Source organism: Nycticebus coucang, chromosome 18, assembly GCF_027406575.1.
Source record: "Nycticebus coucang isolate mNycCou1 chromosome 18, mNycCou1.pri, whole genome shotgun sequence".
In the NCBI taxonomy this organism is placed as follows: Eukaryota; Metazoa; Chordata; class Mammalia; order Primates; family Lorisidae; genus Nycticebus; species Nycticebus coucang.
Window position 1 is genome coordinate 73444947 of NC_069797.1, and position 18135 is coordinate 73463081.

Genomic DNA, 18135 nt, shown 5'->3' on the forward strand with positions numbered 1-18135 from the left:
TACCGAGGGTGGCGGGTTCAAACCCAGCCCCGGCCAAACTGCAACCAAAAAATAGCCGGGCGTTGTGGCGGGCGCCTGTAGTCCCAGCTGCTCAGGAGGCTGAGGCAAGAGAATCGCCTAAGCCCAAGAGCTAGAGGTTGCTGTGAGTCCTGTGACGTCATGGCACTCTACCAAGGGCGGTAAAGTGAGACTCTGTCTCTACAAAAAAAAAAAGAAAGAAAGAAAAGAAACACACTGGGCAGTGATGACTAGTGTCCCTGCCTCCTGTAATAAGTTGGGCTACAAGAGTCTTTGAACAGAGACTGAGTTTGAACTGATGAATGGCATTTGGGGGTTGGAACATTGCTCGGGAGCCAGCTAATTTATGTCACATGGGCTAGACTAGAAGACCCAAGAGGATAGCTGTGTCTTGGCTTCTTATTTCTCCTTTTTTAAAAAGAAGAGAGAAAAAGCAAAGTGCCACATTCAGCTGTGGGCATTCGGAGATGCTCTGCCCCAGGTGGACCATCTAGAGACAGGGGCTGTGCCTTTCCCTGCCACCCATCCTTCCCTGAGACACAGGCAGCCACACTGAGGCGTGGTGGCACGTGCTCCCACCCCCGCCCTCTGTCCTTTACCCCTCCGCATGCTGGCTCCTGAAGTTTCTGGTTCTGGCTCTCATTTGCAGAGGACACCTGTTCCTTAATTAGCCCCAGTTCGCAGTGTGTCTTTATCTGGGCTCCCTCTGACGTGTGAGCTCTCGGCCTGCAGAAGGGCTGCTGTTTGGCAGTCTGTTCATGTCTCTGAGGCAAGGTGGGCCCTGAGCCTTCCCAAAGTGCTGCAGTCCGTCTGTGCTCCCCAGCACCAGAAGAAAAAGAAACCACAACCCAGCCACCAGCCAGGCACAGACATCACAGTTGTTGGCCAAGTCCTCCCAAAGAGCCCTTCACTGCCAGTTCACCCTCTGAGGAGAGACCTGCTATCCCCGGAATGGGGCTGAGAACACTACTTGTGTGGACCCTCATTCTGACTCCTAGACACCCCCACACTCAGGGCATACCTCACAGGCACTGCATACTCTATCTGCCCTTGGGAGATGGATTCGTGTGCTTTGTCTCTTTAAATAGAAGGACGCTCTCAGCTGGCTGGGATCCCATCCATACAGGGTTCTACAAAACAGGGCCTCATGTGTCCTAGAATCTTGACAAAGATGGTCTCAGCACCACCCTCTGGAGCACAGGACCTGGGCAACTGGCAGTAGCATTCTCTGCCTGCCCTGGGGTGGCTTTGCTGCCCCCTGTTATTCTGTTGTGGACCTTCTAACAGCCAGTCTTTAGGTTTCTGGGATGAGGTCTGACTGCCCACAGAAGCCACCCCCCAACAAGATTCCTGGCATGGCGCCTACAGCCAGAGGCATCGCGGGTCAGAGGGGAGCACCTGCACACCTGGGTGCCCTGGAGTCCAGTTTTCCAGCAAGCCACAGTTATTGGGAAACATTTGTGGCAAATGGCTTTTTGTTTATGTATTCTCCCACCTGGCAGCTCCCTCTCCATCCTTCAAAAGAGAAATTCATCAGTGGAAAGTTTCCCTGAATTGGTAGTTTTCCTAAATGACTTACTGACAGTGCTGCGCACAGACTGGCGCCTCCGGAGTTGGTGGTTCTGCCTGCGTTACCGCGTCCCCAGCTCCTCTCCCGGGGCTGAGAGAGGGTCAGTGTGAGCTGCCCATTGTGTTTGCAAGGGGAGTCCTCCCTGTGTAGTCCCTGCCCCCCAAGCCTGATAGAAGATCTTCTTCCTCCCCATCTCCTAGCAGCAGTGAGGCTGGTTCTGAGGCCCTCAGCAGAAAGTGCTTCTCCTCAGAGCCCTCCCAGCCTGGTGACCGCCTGCCTGGGTGCCTTCTGCACCCCAGCTGATTAGAGCCTTTCCTTAAGCAGTGCTTGAGTCCTTGTTACTCATCCTCACAGTGATAACAGACTTGAATAAGAGGTCACAGATTCTCTGCATCCTGCTCTCCTTGCTGATGGGAGCAGGACAGGCTCAGCCCCCTTCTGCTGGGTTCCCACCTGCCAGTCACAGGGACTGGCTGCTGGGCAGGCACAGCAGCTGTGATGGGCTCATCTAGCTCACAGATCAGCGTCCATGACCCTGTCCCTGAGACCCCCTCCCCACATTTGTTCAGCCTTCCAGGCCGTCTGCCGCATCTCTGGCAAGCATCATTAGCATTAACATGATAAAATGGCACAGTGTAAATGTTAATAAGGGCTGATGCCTTGCGTAGCATCTGAGTGGCAGATTGGAAATGGTACTATCATCTTAACTCCAACGAGCAGCTTTTAATTCTTCTGCTCCCCGAGCAACCAATTTGGCATGGAAATCGTAATCTTCCCTCAGTTCCCCCTCATTTTCTTTCACTCCCATTTTCTTTGGCAAAGAAGTTTAAATTGCCCACAGACAGGTTTCCTGATATAGTTTGACCTTTATTTTAAGTCAACGCTCTCCCCTTTTCTCCAAAGATATGAGAATCCAGGGCACCCATGACAAGTACCCCTTCTTTGACGGGGTCCCCCTCACACCCTGAGCTGCTTCACTCCCGATTGTCTTGATGTGGCTCCTGCTCTCACTCCTCCAGAGTGATTCTCTGCGTGATCTTCCACAGAAGTCACTGACTTGTTCTCTTTAAGCTAAATACATGGCCGACGCCTGGTATCCTGATCAATCCTTTGCTCTGAGCCCTTTAGAAGGGGTGCTCTCTCTAACCGCGTGGCTTTGTCAGGGCTCCAAAAACCTCTCCTCCCTGTGTCCTTTCTCCCCACCAAACTGTGAAAGCCAGAGGCAAGTCTGTGTTTCTTTTGCATCCTTATTTTCCTGCCATCCGTACCTAATTCACACTTACAGGTAGCTCAGTGCTGGGCACACGGGTCCTTAGTTGGCCTTGGCTGACTTGAGTGGGCAGAACTGCTAGGGTGATGCTTGAGCCTTGCCTGGGAATGCAGTGGTGTGAAATAGTAAGTGTGAGCAGAAGCAGAGAAGCGTGGCTCAGGGTCTCTTGTTCCAGCCTTGGCACTTGGCACTTACCCAAAGTGTTTGGCCCCAGGGAACCTCCACCCATCCAGGTGTGCCCCTGCGTCAGGACTGGCCTCGGCGGCAGGCAGACACCAGTGAATGGTGGTGTCCTCCCCATGCAGCAGGCCTCTGCACTCCCCTCACTCTTCTTTTCGTTACCCAGGCTGTCTTCACGCTCCTCCTTGGACCTTTCACCTTCTTTGATGTCCAGAAGACCAAGTACCTGCAGATCCTAACCTCTCTGATGAGATGGATCGGTGAGTCTGAGAAACATCTCACTTCTCTGCCCTTTCTCCCTGTGTTCATTCCTTAACCTTTTCTGAGAGGCTGTGCCAGGCACCCAGCCATAACTGGAATGTGGTGGTGGTTGTCATTGACTCAGGCCTGCCTGGTCTTCCAACCTTTCCATCAGACAAGAAGGAAGCAGGTACTCTAGTGGCCTTTTACTGATGAGGAAATTTCGTACCAAAAAGAAAATTATTTTTTTCAAGATCACATAGTATGGCTGGAGCTGGGGCCTGGGACTGCTGATTCCAGAACCAGCCTCTTTTTCACATGCACACGCTGGATCTCCACTAACCCACAGGCTGGGAACAGGACTCCTGAGGCCTGGGTTGGTAGTGCCCTTATGGAGCACCAGAGCAGCACAGCTCTACCTTCTTCCAGTTGGCATCTCACTATGCAGCATAACCATAAAAGCCAGCAAGCCATGGCAGCAGCCACTCTCTGCCTCTGAGTCCCCAGCCGCCAGGGCATGAAAAGACACCCGATTCATACTGTCTTCTAACCAACCGACACCCTGCTGAGTAAGAGCACCATTGCCCTCAGCTGGGGTTTAGGAGTCTCTCCCCGCTAAACCAGGCTAACAATAGGGAGCTCGTCCACTCCCACCTCAAGGAGGGACCCTGCTGCTGGTCCACCTGGATTGAGGACAGGAGGGTGTTGTCATCCTCCCTCCTCGCCCTGTCATTAGTATGTGCTCCAGGCATCCATTGGATGCTTGCTTGGCTTGGTCTAAAAGCTGAGAAGGCTGCTGCTGTCCTGAGAGAGGGGCCTGGGCAAAGGGGTGCATCCAGCCCGAAGGTGTCCAGATGTGCTTCCCAGGAGCTCACAGCCTCTCAGCACAGAGGCTCCAGAGGAACAGTGTGGGGCTCCTCCCTCTGCAGCATTGCCATCTTCCCAGCCCCCCTTCCCACTGCGTGCACCTCTTCCCACCCTCATCATGACTCCAGGGACGGGCATTGATCCTACGCCCTGTTGGGACTCAGCAGCAGGTCATAATGCACTAGAAGACAGTGCATCCAAACAACTGATCCAAACAACTCCCAGCGGTTCAGGCATCTCCAGCCTCCAAGTTCCCCAGACCTGGGGGGATTTCAAGATCCCGGTGTGAGGAGCCATCACAGATGAGGGTCCTGGGCTGTTTAGCTGGAAGGGACCATAGCAGTCAGGCACCTGGTCCCACCCTGCAAGGACAGGCTGTACTGCATGGGGAGAGGGGGGCCTTTGGGGCCTGGAGCCCGAGACTGGGTCAGACTCTGTTCTGAGTGCTGAAAAGTTTTTCCTTGTCTGAAGCCAAACTCACCAGCCTGTAACTTCTTCCTACTCTCAGTCCATCCTTTAGAGGAAGTGAGCACAGGTCCGAGATCTGTTGTGAGGCCCCCACCATACTTCATCCATGCACTTCAGGCCTCTGACTTGAGCAGCCTGTCTTTTGTCATCCAAGCAAGGGAGCAGGAGGGCACCTGTCAGTACCTGCACAGGGCAGAATCCCTCATCTGCCCCATTCAGCCGACCTGATCACATACTCACCTGTGGGATGCTGTTCTCAGATTTCATTCACAAGTTCCAAAGTCCTGGGTTAAATTAATATAACTGCCTTGGGGAAAATGTGAACTCATTGCTTAGAACATAAGCATCACATTGGCTCCCAGGACAGATGCTGGAGTGAACCTCCTTGGTATTAGGAGGGGTTATATCCAGAAGTCAAGGTCAGCAGGGAGCAGAAATGCAGGCTGCCCACCCTTCTCCTTCCATACCTTATTCTTCTGCTTTTTTTTTTTTTTTTTTTTTAGACAGAGTCTTACTTTGTCACCCTTGGTAGAGTGTCATGGCATCATAGCTCACAGCAACCTCAAACTTTTGGGCTCAAGTGATCCTCTTGCCTCAGCCTCCCAAGTAGCTCAGAATACAGGCTCCCACCACAACACACAGCTATTTTTTTGGAAACAGGATCTCGCTCTTGCCTAGGCTGGTCTTTTACTCCTAGGCTCAGGCAATCCATCTGCCTCAGCTTCCCACGGTGCTAGAATCACAGGTATGAGCCCTCTTATTCCTCTGCTTACAGGAAGTATGAAAGCCTTCATGATCTGCAGAAGGAGTTTTCTCAGTAAAGCAGAATTTGAAGGAAAACATTCTCCCATCTCACTTTTGTAGCCTGAGTGTCACTCTGGCTACTGTCGCTCCTGGCAGCTGGGTGTGTAGCCCTGGAGGCCCAGCCCTGACCCAGTCTTGCTCACTGTCCTCAGTGAGCTGCACTGTTGTGAGAATGTGGGAGGGGGCTCCCTCTGTGCCAGGATGCTCCCTGATTCCTTTCCCTGGTCCTAGAGGACAGGATCAGGTGGGGAGAGGTGGAGGGACACACCTGCTTTAGCCAGCATGTCAGCCCAAGGGGGGATGACACCCAGTTGACAATTAATAGCCTCCACCAACCCCTGCACCTGTTCAGGGGGCGCACATTAAAGGGGAGGTGGAAGAAGGCAGAGGAGGCAGCTGATGGGAAGTGAATAGCAGCTGTCTCAGAGCAGTATACGCACTCCACCCAGACTCGGGTCAGGGAAGAGCCAAGCTCTGTGGCCAGTGGGGACAGCCCTTGCTCCCTTTCCATCCAGCCATTGGAGGCCTTTCCTCCCCCAGAGTCAGGCTCACAGAGTGGACTCAGCAGCTGCTGTTGCCCTGCAGATGGAATGTCATCCTGTCCTCCCACAGGCCACCAATGGCTGCACTTAGCCCTAGGATGCAGTCGGACTATGAGCTCGCAGCCCCTTCCTCACTGCCTGTTCTGTACAGAGGGCCCTTGCCACTCCTGTGTCGCATGCTATCCTGCCCTGAGGTTCCTGGGCCCTAGTAAGCAGCCCCTACAGTGCTGCAGAGTGAGGTGACAGTGGCCTCGAGGGAGCCTCTTGGCAGCACTGGCAGCCTAAGGTAGAAACCAGCTCATGAAGGTCGTCAGCACTTGTTTTGTTGGTGGTGACATTGTTGTCTTGACATTGTTGTCTTTGCAAGTCATTTAGCTTTTCTCCCTTTGATCCAAGGGATAATCAAATGTCAGGAGCCTCTCAGGCAAGCCTTTCTCCGAGTTCTGCTGTGGATGACAAGGCTCACACAGTCATTCTCCACAAGGGACTCAGACCTCTGGACATGGAAAGCAAGGCTCAGTGACACAGAACCCTCTGGGGGAAAGAAAAATTGACCAGTTAAGTAAACTCTAAAATGCAGCTGAGTCTAGGGATCAGAGGGGGACATTGGAGCCACCAGGCGTTCTTCTCAGCCCTGGTGGAAGGTTTTTTTCCTCATCTGAACCCAGGCAGCAGCAGGAGGAGGGAGAGGAAAGGGACAGAGATTTCAGGATCCCTGGAGCCACCAAGCAACAGAATAGTCAGCTCCAATGTGGGAGGGACCCTGGTCTACAGGACCCCACCAGGCCTGTCCCTCCTCTGGGCCAAGCTCACTCCAGGCAGTTTTTCTAGAAATGCCCTAAAAGCAGTGACCTCCAAAGCCCATTCATACTCTCAAATCTGCGCCAAGTTGTCCCTTCGCAATGAGCTCCCTTTTCGCTTTGCCTCAAAAGCAGCTGTGTGACCACGTCCTCCTCTTCCCACACTCTCCCACACCCTCTTCTCCCCTCCCAGTCAGAGGGGAGCCTTTCCAAGAGCCGAGCAGGGTGCTCGGGGGGCAGTGACGGGCTTGAGTTCCAGGAAGACAAAAAGGAAGATGAGCAGCAAAGGGACCGGAAAATCATAAATAAATGTGCTGAGCCGGAAACTTCCTTGTGCTTAATTAGGAATTTGTTTTGCCATCTGTTGAAACGAGGCTGGAGGAGATTGCAGGCCTCAGGCTCTGCTGCGGAGCCTTTAGACCAGTTCCTCAGAGGGCTTTCACCCTGCCCCTATCTGCCTCATTAGCTCAGAAGCCCCTCGTGCTGCCAGATGAGACTGAAAGGATTATATGGCCTTAGCAATTAGCCACTGTCCAGGAAAACTGTCAAAATAGGCCCTTCATTTCTTATACTTCTCAAATAAGTTTTGAGGATACCAGGCTGGTCGCTTTGGAATACCAGGAAGGCAGATGCCTCTGCACCCACATGTGTGAGCAGAATCTCAGTGCGCTGTGCCCAGGCGGTAACCGACCTCCTGGCTGCCTGCCTCAGACCAGACAAAGTTGCCACACTGCACTTCCCACTCAGTTCCCTTCACTGTGAGTCAGACAATGTGTGCTCACAATGCACACAGACCCATCCTCCCTCGGCCAAGGTCCTGTCTGTGTTGTAGCAGTGTGACTCACCTATCTGAGCCACTGACAGTTAAGTGGGATTGTGTGTAAAGCACTTGCTAGCACGGTCCCCACACATGGTCAGCGTTCAGAGGTGAGCTGCAACGGGCATCACCCTCGAGTGGCCGCAGAGAGAGTTGTGGTGCTGGGCATCCACATTGGGTACACCAGTGAGATCTTGAAGTCCCCCAGGTAGGACATCTTCCCTGCCATACCCCCACTGTAGTTTCCTGGTACACACTGGGAGGCAAGCCCTCCCTGCACCATCACTCCCCAGCCTCCAACCCCCACCCCTGAGAGAGTGGAAAGTAGGCCCCTCGCCCAGAGGGGCAGGGGTGTTAGCAGCAGGTAGTGTTAGCAGCAGGTAGACTCAGGATGTTAGGGGACAGGTAAAGGTACTGTCCTTTGTGCCCACAGGCCCAGGCCCAGGGGACTTAGAGTCTGAGCCTTGAGTAGCTAAACTGATAGCAGCAGGCTGTTCCCACCAGGGACACCCAGCTGATGCCCAGCAGGGGCTCTTGGGCTGGAAGGAGCCAGGGCAGCATTATTACTTCAGTCCCGTGAGCAACTTCCCTCTGGCAGACGTCTGCAGACACCTCCCACTTAGGGACATGAACAGCTGGCTCATCTCGGGGCGCCCCATTTGGCATTATTAAAAAAATAATTGTCTCTAATAAAGGCTGCTCTGGAGCACTGCAGCCCACGTGGGCCTGGTTGTCAAGGACCCACCGGGCTCGCTTCCCTCTGATTGTGTATTCAGAGCAGACACCACACACAGTCTTCCCCGTGTCTGGGTTCCTGCAAAGTGGGTCAGACACTGTCCTCTCCAAGCGTTGGTGGGTGAACTTGAGCTTCCTCCTGAAGTTCTCAGTTCCCCCTGGCACATGCCCCAGATTTGTTTGCCAAAGTGTGGGACTTAGCAGTGGTGGTAGATGAGGCAGGAGGTCCCTGAGAGGAGCCCATCACCTGGGGACCATCACCTGGGGCTTTCTGGTGTTTCCCTGTCCTCAGGTCCATGACTGAGCTCTGTGGGGTGCTTCCCAGTGGGACTGCTCTGATCTGTCACCACCAGCAGCCAGGGGTCTTATGTGCGTGGGCCATCTGCCGACTTGGCATTTGAATTCCTTCAGAGCCGCTCAACTAGGGCCAGGAAGGGCACCCCATGACCACCAAATACAGACAGCACATTCACACTCATCCAGACAGCCCTGCCCCACTGTCAGCAGGCGGTGCCCCCCGGCTCTGCTGTGGCCCTGCCTGCCCTCTCTTTGGCCACTGTCCAGGGCTCTCTTGGTCTGGTCAGCCTCCAGCTTTCCCTGGTTACGATACTAATGGAGAGAATCTAGAAAAACCTTTTGCATGTGTTTCATTTTGGTCTTAATTTTATTCTTGGTTTTCCAGAAGTTCTCTGTTTAAATGCATAGAGGCCAGTTTATAGGAGAGGAGCCCAGGGTTTCTGTCTTAGTAGGCACTTAAAGTTTGCTAGAGCAGAGCCAGCCACATGCTACTGAATTACACCTTTGATTAGCGTCCGTCAGGACTGACCCCAGAGTTCTGCTTGGTCTGAACACATGCCATTGCTCAATCAGCCGCACCTCTCCTCTGAGCAGCTGTTGTCATCAGCAGCCCTGGTCTGTGTGCGACGAGGTCCTATGCAGACTGGCCTCCAGATGAGGATTTCTTCTCTGCCCAGGAGGTTGGTGGGCCAGCTGCCAGGGCACACTAAGAAGGCAAGAGAGGCTGTGTCCCAGATCACCCATGGTTGTGGGTCAAGATATATGACCTGACGGTTATGGGCATAGCCTCTGTGCAGAATTGGGCATCACACAGGCAGGGTCAAGTGAGGCAAGGTCAGTCAGTCATGTATGTGACAGGTAGTGCTGACATGACCCACAGCAGCCCTGGAGCTCCAGAACTTACATTCAGACCAGGGCAGTCCAAACGTCCTTGTCTCCTCTCCTCGTCATCCTTACCATCCCTTTCCTTCCTGTCTCTCTGCATCTAGCTGGCTGCTCTACAGCAAAGAGCTGATTGCCTTCAGGAAAGGTGACAGTGCCTGAAATTTTGTTTCCAGTCTCCAGGAAGGAGAGTAGTCAGCCAGCAGAGGCCTTTTAGCCCTGCCTTCCCAGCAGTCACAACTGAGCTTGCTGTGACAGCTTAAGAATGAAAAATCGAGGCTCTGCCCTCCCAGGGGCCACCTGTCACGCTCCAGGGTTCTGGAGAAATTGAAGGTGGAAAGGCCAGAACCCCTGAGTTCCTGCTCAGACATGATCACTTCAGAAGCTCAGGTGACCTACCCCCCAATCCGCTGCCCCCTCCTCCTGCACGCATAGGAAGAAGAGGACTCTGCTCTGAGCCCTTTGGCCTAAATAATGTAGCCATGGGGTAGAGCCTAGTCCTATAAAGTTGGTTATTTCAATTTCTCCTCTCCCATGACAGAGTGGACAGAGCTAGAATCCAAAAGGCATGACAGGGGCTGGCGCACATGGGCAGGTAGTGCAGTGGCTTTTAGTGACCTCTTTTTAGGAACCAGAGTGATCATTGTGTGAATTGTTAGAGGCCTGAGGTGAAAATCTGACCCAGGGTCAACATGCCTTAAGATGTGAGCATGTCTGGGGACAGCTGCTTATGTCCCCAAAGGGGCCTCCTCCTGGGCAGAGACCAAGTAGGGCCTTTCAGGCCATAAAAAGAGCCTTCCCCTGAGCCACAGCCCGTGTCCAGGTAGAAGGTGACGCCAGAGGAAGAATAGACCAGCATGGGCTCTAGAGAGCCTATATCCCCCATCCAGAGGGAGCATGCTCCCAGTGTCCCCCAGACAATATAGTAGTGGGGACAGCTTGGCCTTGTGTGGCCTTGAAACTCCCATCCCTGACCCCTGAGCCCCAAAAGTTAGCTGACGCCAGTGGCCTTGGGAAGGATTCTGACAGCAACTTGACCTGGCCAGGTAGGGGTGTCATGAATATGACCCCTGCCCCCTTCTAAGGGCATAAGGAGAATTGGAGGAGAACTCGGGGTTGACAGGGTTTCTCCTGCCTGCCTGGGAACGGGGCTCTCAGAATGAGAAACAGGTTTCTGTGAGGATGAAAGAGACTTACAGGCTTTTGAGCAATTGCTGCGGGCAGGCTCTGCCCAAGCACATCACTGCTCTGGCTCATTCCATTCCCTTGGTGCGCCATGATCATCTCCACTTCTTTTTTTTTTTTTTTTGAGACGGAGTCTCAAGCTGTTGCCCTGGATAGAGTGCTGTGGCGTCACAGCTCACGGCAACCTCCAACTCTTGGGCTTCAGCAGTTCTCTTGCCTCAGCCTCCCAAGTAGCTGAGACTACAGGTACCTGCCACAACACCTGGCTATTTTTTGTTGCAGTTGTCATTGTTTTAGCAGGCCTGGGCTGGGTTCAAACCCACCAGCCTCAGTGTATGTGGCCAGCACCCTACCCATTGAGCTATGGGTGCCACCTCATCTCTACTTTTTTTTTTTTTTTAAGACAGAGCCTCAAGCTGTCCCCCTGGATTAGAGTGCTGTAGCATCACGGCTCACAGCAACCTCCAACTCCTGGGCTCAAGCGAGTCTCCTGCCTCTGCCTCCCAAGTAGCTGGGACCATAGACGCCCGCCACAACGCCTGGCTATTTTTGTTGTTGTTGTTGTTGCAGCCACCATTGTTGTTTGGCAGGCCTTGGCTGGATTTGAACCCACCAGCTCAGGTGTATGTGGCCGGCACCTTAGCCACTTGAGCCACAGGCGCCGAGCCCTTTTTGTTTTTGAGACAGAGTCTCACTATGTTGCCCTGAGTAGAGTGCTATGGCGTCACAGCTCACCACAACCTCCAGCTCTTGGTCTTAAGCAATTCTTTTGCCTCAGCCTCCAAGTAGGTAGAACTACAGGCGCCCACCATGACACTCGGCTATTTTTTTTTTTGCAGTTGTTTAGCTGACCCGGGCCAGGTTCAAACCTGCCAGCCTCATGTATGTGGCTGGCACGGTAACCATTGTACTACAGGCACCGAGCCTCATCTCCTCTTTTAAAGGCAATGGAACAGTTTGCCCCAAGGTTACACAGCTAAGTGGCAGGCTCAGGAGTTGCATCCGCTGTGGCTAGGCCATTTCTAAAATGGGACATTATCTAGGGGCGTCACTCATTTCTGCACTACAGGCTCTTTAGGCTTCTCCTCCTTAAGCCTGGAAAGGGATTTCTCCTCGGTGGTCGGTCTGATTATTTAAGGAACAAATGTCTAGTCACCTGCTCCTATTTTTAGGGCCAAGAAACTACCTGGTTTTCAGAAGTTCTCGGCTCAGGCTAGTCCAAGGGCAGTGTGCTGGTGAAAGAGGAAGCTGGCGCCAAGTCCTTCCCCAGGCACAGCTCCTGGCCTGGTGCCCCAGTGTCCGAGCTGGTGGTGGGGACACCACCAGCCATTCATTATCATCAGCTCTGGCGCATCAATTCTCTGCTTAGAGAATAGTGTGCCACCTCCAGGCAGCCACCATAATGGACGGCCTCCACCTCACATGAGTCAAAGCCAGAGCCATGTGAAGCTGTGGGGAATGCATGGGGTTTAGGGAGATCAGGCTAGAGCATCCCCCAGCCTCAAGGCATCTAGGGCCAGGAAGCAGCTCTGCCAGGGAAAGGGTCAGTCCAGTGTCTGGCCTGTGGGAAGGGCCCAGGCTGGCTCATGCGGGAGGAAGCTGGTCAGATTGACCTCAGCACTCAGGCTCCCAGCTCTGCATACTTACACAGGGATTAGGGACGAGGAGCATGTATAGTGTGGTCTGGCCTGAGTGGAACATGTTCCCCTCCTCCATGACAGCAGTATTCCTTATCCCTTCCCGGCTCTGCCCGAGGATAGAGCCTTTGGGCAGGAGCCAGTGGGTAGCGCCTTCCATGACTCCCAAGAGGCTCTGTCCCAGCTCGAGCCCTTATCAAGATGTCCCTCGGACTCAGTGGCCCACAGACCACCCAGGCAGTCTCAACCCAAGGAGCCTCAGAGCATATCTGTCCTTTAGCTTCTCAAGAAGGAATAGTGCAGACTCATCTAGGTCTTCAGTGTCCCTGTGCAGATCAGGGGAGGTGGCAGGGTTAGAGTTAGGGGACCTGGACTGAAGTCAAGAGCAGGGGACAGAAATCTCTCAAATTCCCACAAGTCAGGTGATTCACAGGTACACACCCCACACACTCTTAGCCACCTGGTCAGACTGCTGCTGCCCAAGAGAAATCCAACACCAGTCACCTGCAGAATTTTTAATATTTTAGCAGTCATAAAGATTAATCAGTTTTGATAATGTACTTATTTAACATATAAAAATGTCTTTAACATGTAATCAATATGAAAAATGACTAGTGAGGTATTTCACGTTCCTTTTTCACACTGAGTCTTTGAAAACTGGTGCATGTTTTGAACCTCAGCACACCTCACTGGGACAGCCACATTCAAGTACTCAGTGGCCATGTGTGGCATTAGTTGCTGTGGTAGCCAAGGACAGCTGTAAATTCTTCTCGGTCTTCTCTGTCAGCTTGATGGTTTCATTGATCTTCTGGGACAGCCCCAGGTAGCATCTCAGGCAAACCCCAAAGTGGCCTTTGTATAATTTTTTATCTCATGAGGATGAGGAAAAGGGCACCAAGAAAGACCCTATGCCCATCTTCACGCATCCACCATGCGAGTTTATGCCCACTAGGAGCAGGGCTGAGGCTCGGGGAAGACTCTCTCACCCCCCTCCAGAGGTCCCTGGTCAGTGCCCCAGGCCTCACGCCCGTCCCACACAGACCTCAGGATTCTGTAAGGAAGGTGCAGTCCTGCCCAGGCCCCCTGCCACACTCCAATTAGCAGGGAGCACCTCAACACAGCTGGGAGACCAAAACAGTGCCAGCCTGGCCACCTGCTGTGCCACCAGCCTCAGAGACCCTGGAAGGAGCTCATCCCTCTCCTCACTCCCAGTATAAGCCAGCACTATGCTGAGGGTGCAGCTGGCTGCTGGTGACTCTTAATTTCTGTCCCTACCCATGTGTACCTTAGAGAGGTGAGCTGGGGCTGCTTGTTGGACTATGGATAAATGAGCATCGGGCCCGGGACCCCAACCCCAGACATGTGCTCAGCCCCTAGTTGACCCCTAGAACAGAGCAACTGTGAATCCTGTGAGGTCTTGGCCCTGGCAAGGCTTCATCTGGCCGGTTAGACCCAGTTCTTCCTCCAGGCCCCAGGGGGAAGTTCCAGAGGGTGGGGTGTGTTCAGGAAAGGGGGGTTCCAGAGATATGGGGGTGCTCACTCTCATCCTTTCATGAACCAGCACCACCTGAGCCCTTTGGCCAGCTGTCAGCAAGGCCTGCCTGTCTGCCTACCCAGGAGAGGGGCCGTGAGGACAGACAGGCGGCCAGACAGACAGCTTCTACAGGGACTTCTTACCAGGCTCTGCCGGAGAGGGAGGCTGTCTAGGGAAGGTACCATTTCTCTTCTGACTTGTTGGTTCTCGTGAGAATGTATCTGGTTGTGAAAATATCACCCCAACCGCCAGCTGTGAAGTTGCTGACATCCCTGAGAGTGGAAAGTGACATTAACGTGCCCCGCTGGCTTTCCCTGGCCTCCTCTCGACACCATACACTGCACATGTCTCTGTTCAGGGTCCTGAGGTTGAGTCCTGCAGGGTCAGTTCTTGTGTAAACTACACTTTTAACTTCCTCAGGAAGAGAAGAGAGAGATCATCTCTTAACAGGCCACTAATGGCTCGAGATTTGTGCCTCTTCTATCTCTGCTGCTGAGATAATGGCTCGCCCTCCGCACCTGTCTTCCTCACTCCCGAGGTGTCGGTGTCCGCAACATGGGAGGGGGGAACAGGCTGTGGCTCGGGGGACAGTGTGCTGAGGCCAGCTGTCAGGATGAGCCTGTGCACAGCGGCAGGCCCTGACTCCTGGTTGCCCTGCATTGAGCTCCTCCTAAACGGAGGATGTTGGCGGCACTCACCTGGGAGGGAGAACAGCCCAAAAAGTCCTTCCAACCCTTTCTGACACCTTCATTGTTGTTTGTCTCCTGTAACTTCCACCTGTTGGTCCTCTAGACTCTAAGCTCTAGAAGGACGGGCCTGTGTCTTAGTGTCGGCGCTCAGGGAACACACAGTTCATCTTTGTGGAAAGGGAGGAATCGTCTGAGTGAGCCCGTCAGTTACACAAAACAGTGCAGTGGTTTTTACATTGGCTGTTACTCAGCTATTAAAAGAGAAGTCTCCTGGGCGACGCCTGTGGCTCAGTGAGTAGGGCGCCGGCCCCGTATGCCGAGGGTGGCGGGTTCAAACCCAGCCCCAGCCAAACTGCAACAAAAAAATAGCCGGGCGTTGTGGCAGGCGCCTATAGTCCCAGCTACTCGGGAGGCTGAGGCAAGAGAATCGCGAAAGCCCAAGAGTTAGAGGTTGCTGTGAGCCGTGTGACGCCACGGCACTCTACCCAAGGGCGGTACAGTGAGACTCTGTCTCTACAAAAAAAAAAAAAAGAGAAGTCTCCTGTCCTCCCTTGTCACTTTGCAGCTGAACCACCCAAGGCCCAACAGCCACTCATGTGATGTGGTGTGAGCCTCCCTCCTCCCCTCTGCAAACTCCCCGGTGCCTCACTGCCTGTCCTCACCCCTTGGAGTGTGACTTCAGTGTGCACTGCAGGTGGCTGTAGACTCGGATCCTCTGGCAGCAGCCTGTGATAGGTCAGAGAACTAGCCAACAACGTGCCCTGCCCTTGGGGAAATGCAGGCCCTGCTGGAGACAGAGCCCCTTGCACATCTGATTGTGAAGTCCTGTGAAGTGCCCTGGGGAGCACTCCCTGCTCTGTCCCACCTCCGCACCCCGTCTGGCATCCCACACAGCCTCCGTGGGACAGGCTTAAACTGGCCGCCAACGCCCAGGTGTCAGTGTGATGCACCGAGCCGCACTCCCTGCCCCGTGTCCTGGCAGGGTCTCTCACAGCCTATCATCCTTGTTTTCATCTTGATTTATGATCAGATCTAATGAGTTTTTGGAGCAGCTGTCTCCCAGGCATGGGGCGATCAATCTAGGAGATGGCTGTTGAACTCTGCTCTTCTCACAGCTAAGGGTGGAGGGCCCAGGACAGGGCAGGCGGGAAGTAGGGGTTAGGCCTCTGCCCATCTCAGCACCCCTCAAGATCAGAGCCCCACCAGGTTCTCCTCTCCCCCCCCCACCCCTTTTCTCTTTTTCCTGTGGGAACCCAGGGTGTACATTGGTACAGATTTTTTTTAATCTGGCTGGAATATTTCCCTTCCCTCTCCACCCCCAGGGGACAGAGCCCAGATGCCATGCGCTAAACGATTGCACCACTGGAGCTCTGAAGATGTCCTTATGGTAGGTGCGACCCAGAGGGCCCTTCCTCTTCCACCCTCCACCTCAGGGACACTGAGCCTCACTCCCAGGCCCAGGCTGTACTCAAGAATCGTCCCTGGTGTAAGAGTACGCCCCTTACCTGCCATGAAGTGTGGGTCCCCTGAGGGAAAGTAGGACCTAGCCCACAGCAAGTGGAGGTTCAGGGCCAAATGACCCAAGTCTACTTACTCGCGAGGTGCTCAGGTTTGCTTCTGCCTAGAGCTGGCGACGTTCCCTGCTGCCAGCCTCCACTTGTTGAGCTTTTGACAAAATGACACGGCGTGTAACTAACAGGAGAGCAGGGGTGAGACTCGCTCCTGGGCCTGTCCCCTCCAGGGGCTTATCAGTGAGCTGCAACTTTTCAACACCCTTAAATCACCTCCTAAGAGCTTCTAGCATCTTCTTTTTATCCTGACTGGCAACATCCAGCCTGTGAAGGTACATTTGGATTTTGGAAATAGACCTTTTGTTTTTGGAAATGGGTTTGATTAAGAGAACAAGATGGGTGACTGATCTAGGTCGTGGTGTCATGAGGTGGGACTAATTATGGCTAGACAATGAAAAGATAAATTTTTTTTATCACCCAGAGCCATGGCTTTGTAGGCCATCCTGAAAGTTCTAGAAGATGTCCTACATCATCATTGGCAATTAATGCAGCTTCCCATGACAGAAGGTCCGGAGGACCCCACTAGCAGGCTTATACTGATGGGGGTGCATGCGCGTACTTGCATGCACTTTGTAAAATCACTCTAGTAAGTTTGTGTGTTTACAGTGATGAAAGCCCCTAGTGACGATGTTCAGGCAGCTTGCCTTCAAGTAAGCCAGCCAGCCTTTCTCCGGAGACTTAAGGCTGGGAGAGAGACACTAACCAGCGTCCCGCTGGCAAGAGAGGTGATGGGGGTATTCCATGTCTTCCTGCTTTCCAGGCTGCCCGCCTTGGTCAGCGCCAAGCACCCGATCAGAAAGTGGCACCCCAAGACAGCAGTGCAGCCCAAGACATGAATCTTGCCTTGCAGCTGCTGCCCACTGTGCCCTGACCCTACCCTTCTTGCAGTGGCAGAACTGTCTGCTGCAGCCTCCTGGGTGACTAATCACCAGGCGGCCCTGGGCCCATCTGCCAACTGCTCCCCTGACCCTACTCGGCCTGTTCTGTGATCTTCTGGCGCATGGGGACTTCACTTCCATCCAGCCTGTCTAGCCTTTCCCAGGTGCCCCTCCCTCACCTCCCCCCAGCATTCCCCTTTTGTACCCACCTCCAGAAATCTCTGGGGTTCTGGACTATCCTGTGGCCCCCTCCCCCAGAGGGTGCACTCAGAGGCAGCTTGAGGAAGAGAGAGGATCTAGGTCACCACTTCCCCTTGACTGACCAGGGCCGGGAAGATTTGCAATGCCCCTGAGTGGTGGGAGTCTCGGGGCCCTGGAGTGGTAGGGACTGGAGCAGGCTGTGAGAGTCAGAAACAGATCATCTTCTTTATTGTGCTTTTCACAGGCCTGTTTCTGTCCTTCCCTCTTTCCCTCTTGTCCCTGACAGTATCAGGTCGTTCTGATGAAAGTAATAGATGAAGACTCCATCCCACTCCCCAGTGACATTGTGGGAAGACATTGCCTGGCTTCCTGTGGGTCCCAGCAGAATGACCCGTTCTTTCCAGGAGTGGGGAAGTATGATGCGGTCTGAGGGGACAGTAGGGGCCCTCCCAGCCTCCCACCTGGGACAGAGCCTCTGATGGGGCCCCAGGCTGAGCTGTATACTGGCCTGTTTCAGCCCGCTGCGCCTGCATGCTTGTCTGTGTTCCTCATGAAGAAATGTCACAGGTCCTTGTGGGCTTTACCTGAGGAATAGGGCACAGGCTGTCAGACTGTTCTGAGCAGAGACAGCAGGGGTTAGTAAATTCCAGAAAGACACAGGGACACTGGTAGTGTCTGTACGTTGAGTAGCAAACAGTGACAGTTCTGGTAGTCTGGATAGCACATACTGGAAGCCAGAGAACACTCGTCTGTTGGGTTTTCTGTTTTTTTTTTGTTTTTTTTTTAGAGACAGTCTCACTTTGTCGCCCTCGGTAGAGTGTTGTGGCATCACAGCTCACAGCAACCTCAAACTCTTGGGCTTAAGCAATTCCCTTGCCTCAGCCTCCCCAGTAGCTGGGACTACAGGCGCCCACCACAACGCCTGGCTAATTTTTTTTTGCAGTTTGGCC

General features: G+C 53.6%; 1 protein-coding gene across 3 annotated transcripts in view; it reads left to right on the forward strand.

Annotated features, from left to right (window-relative positions):
* The window catches only part of TMEM104 (transmembrane protein 104), a 58898-nt gene that overhangs the window by 37094 nt on the left and 3669 nt on the right, over positions 1 to 18135 (forward strand). For all 3 annotated transcript variants that reach the window (XM_053570090.1, XM_053570091.1, XM_053570092.1), the window contains one exon: positions 3205 to 3298. In XM_053570090.1, coding sequence (XP_053426065.1) covers positions 3205 to 3298 — 94 coding nt within the window. The remainder of the gene's footprint in view (positions 1 to 3204; positions 3299 to 18135) is intronic.